The 2,637-nt window shown below is 49.6% G+C and overlaps 1 protein-coding gene across 1 annotated transcript in view; it reads right to left on the bottom strand.

Moving 5' to 3' along the window:
• Positions 1–2,637, bottom strand: part of LZTR1 (leucine-zipper-like transcription regulator 1) — a gene marked incomplete at its 5' end in the record, with an annotated part of 35,946 nt that overhangs the window by 388 nt on the left and 32,921 nt on the right. Inside the window, one exon of the mRNA XM_009072628.1 lies at positions 2,397–2,477. Within this exon, the coding sequence (XP_009070876.1) occupies positions 2,397–2,477 (81 nt within the window). The remainder of the gene's footprint in view (positions 1–2,396; positions 2,478–2,637) is intronic.

The raw sequence follows: 2,637 nt of genomic DNA, 5'->3' as shown, positions 1-2,637 counted from the left end.
CACTGACCAAGCACTTGTAACAGCACAGCCTGAGCCCTGAGCTCTGTGTCCACAGAACGTGACTCAAGGCCTGATCTCTTCGCTCCTGAGGAGAGGCTGTTCTCAGTGTCCATACTGGTTCTGTTGGCATTCCTCCTGCAGTCAAACCAGGTCACTGGAGCACTCGCCAACAAAAACCTCCACCACATCAGACAGATCAGAATCTACAACAAACTTTATGCTGTTAGGCTGTTCTGAAGCTCAACTGTTAGCAAAAAGCAGCTCTACACATTCCTTCCTTCTCCACAGCCTTACGGTAAGGAGCCAATAATCCCCCTGTGTAGAGGCACTAAGCACACACCCAGCCTGGAGGACAGTCTCTGCCCTCCAGCCCATCCCCTCACCCAGCCTGAGCTACCTGAGCTGAGATCATCACCTCACTCTAGGGAGCTGACTGTGGTCAAGAACAAAGATGTCCCAAGCACCTCTTGAACCCCAGAAGGAAATGGCTGAGGATGCTTTCAGAATGAGCTCAGGACATGTGCTTGAAGCAATATCCCCAAACTAAGGGTCTGCCAGGGATAGAGACCCCTGAGCCCTGGTGGGAATGCTGCCCCTGCCCCAGGCACGCACTGTGGAACAGACCAGGGTGTCAGGACAAACACATCACAACAGCACTTTTATTAGGGCTTTTGCACAATACTGACACACAAGAGCCTGAAAACACGTTGCCCAAAGCAGCAAAACTCTGGGAACAGCTCTTCAGTCATGTTCCTACTGTGGGGAAAGCTCCTTAGCAGTCTGAATCCAGGACAGTGTTAAATAAGCTGGAAGAACAGGAGACCCCACAGCCACAGCCCCAGGGCCTGCCTGAGCCTGGGGACCCACCGAGCTGTGCCCCAGAATAAACCCCCCTCAGAGCCCGTGGCTGCCCAGGAGCAGAGTGTCCGTGCCCAGCCACACCGAGGCACCCAGCCCAGGCCAAAACCAAACACTGAGGCCTCTCAGGCTGAGGGAAAACATTGCATAATTGAGATTTCTTCGTGCACATCTGCTTGACAGTCTTCCAGCCATGTTCTGATGAAAACTGTTCTACCAGTGAACAGTTTAAATATAAACCCTTTCCCCACATCCTGGGCAGGGAGGACAGCTAGGAACACCCTCCAGCTCCCATCACTGTCTCCAAGTGTCACAATGTCCAACCCCCAGTATGTCCTGGGAGAATCACACCAACCTGTTTGTCTTCCTGTGGCCTCCACTGGCAAGTGAGACCATGAGATTTCAGCCCTCAGGGGCTGCAAGGCACTGAGCCCCAGCCCAGGGGTGTCCTGTACAGTGGGGCTGTTCCCCATCCCTACCCAAATGGGCTGCTCCACAGGGCAGGATGAAGGCAGGGGCTGTAGCCTCACACTGGGGACTCTCCTCTGGGGGTGATTCCTGGATGCTGGATGCACTCTCAAAGCTTTTTATGCATTTTCAGCTGTTTCTGAATGTACAATGTGTCACGCTCTGCAGCTTAGGCATTTAATGAAGAGCCTGAACACCTCCCTGTCTCTCCTCCAGACACTAACAGGATGTAGCAGCGCTGTCCTTCCCCAGGAGGAGGATTTTGAGTTTAAATACATAAAAGAGAGTGAGTCACTTGAATACTAACTAGGGAATTACTATCAGTAAGTGTGTAGCATCCAGAAATCCCAATTCCTATGATTTATCTATCTGTTTCAGCAATGCTAATGAGTTGTGCAATGAACTGGTGACACGGGGGAACTCTCAGGGAAGGATCACATCTCACAGAACAACTAAATGACAATAGCCTTATTCTCTCAAGTGACACAGGAGTATCAGCACATCAGGCTCTTGACCTTTGCTGCCACTAATGCTCACGTATCAAAACACAGAATTGTTAGGGTTGGAAAGGACCTCTAAGACCATCAAGTCCAACCACGGAACACGGAAACCACAGAAAGCCCAGCCAGGACATGATAATCTGCTTCTGAGCATATGAGAATATAACATGCATGACACAGAATACCACAAGAGAAATATGAGCATAACAATATGTGATAACTACTAGTGAGGGAGAGATTTGTGCCCACAATGCAACAAACTTACCCTGCCATACACACAGAAACCCAGCAAGGGCATGGCACAAAATCAACAGCTGGAACAAGTGGAAATGGAAGCAATTCTGGGTAACTTCTGGTTTGGAAGGTCTTCACATTTCCAGACTAGGCTGTTCTAGTCTTCCACTTATTTCCAGTGTGAGCAGTGTGCCTGGCAGCCACTGTCACCAACAGCCAGCTCTCAGCTGTCTCACATGAGGAGCAATTAAACTGATTGCTATATTAATGTGTCTTTAACCAAGACAGTGACAGAGGACAGCAGCTCTCCAAAGCCCCAGAAAAGATGCAACCAACCTTGGTGAACTGGTGGACGATGATGTGCAGGCAGTGCCTCTTCATGTCCAGGGCCTGGGTCTTGTCAGCTGCCTCCAAAATCTAGAGCAGAAGCAACAATGTGATTTTCCTTCTACATAACTCAGATATACAAACACTGTCCTGATCCTGAGCAGGTAACTCCTCTGAGCTATGGAAACATCTCCATTTGGCATTACAAACTGAATCTTTGCTGGACTATTCAAAAATAAGCCTTGGGCTG

This window comes from Acanthisitta chloris, unplaced genomic scaffold (assembly GCF_000695815.1).
Source record: "Acanthisitta chloris isolate BGI_N310 unplaced genomic scaffold, ASM69581v1 scaffold13874, whole genome shotgun sequence".
Classification (NCBI taxonomy): domain Eukaryota; kingdom Metazoa; phylum Chordata; class Aves; order Passeriformes; family Acanthisittidae; genus Acanthisitta; species Acanthisitta chloris.
Note: the sequence above shows the minus strand (reverse complement) of the source record. Positions and strands in the feature narration are given on the sequence as shown.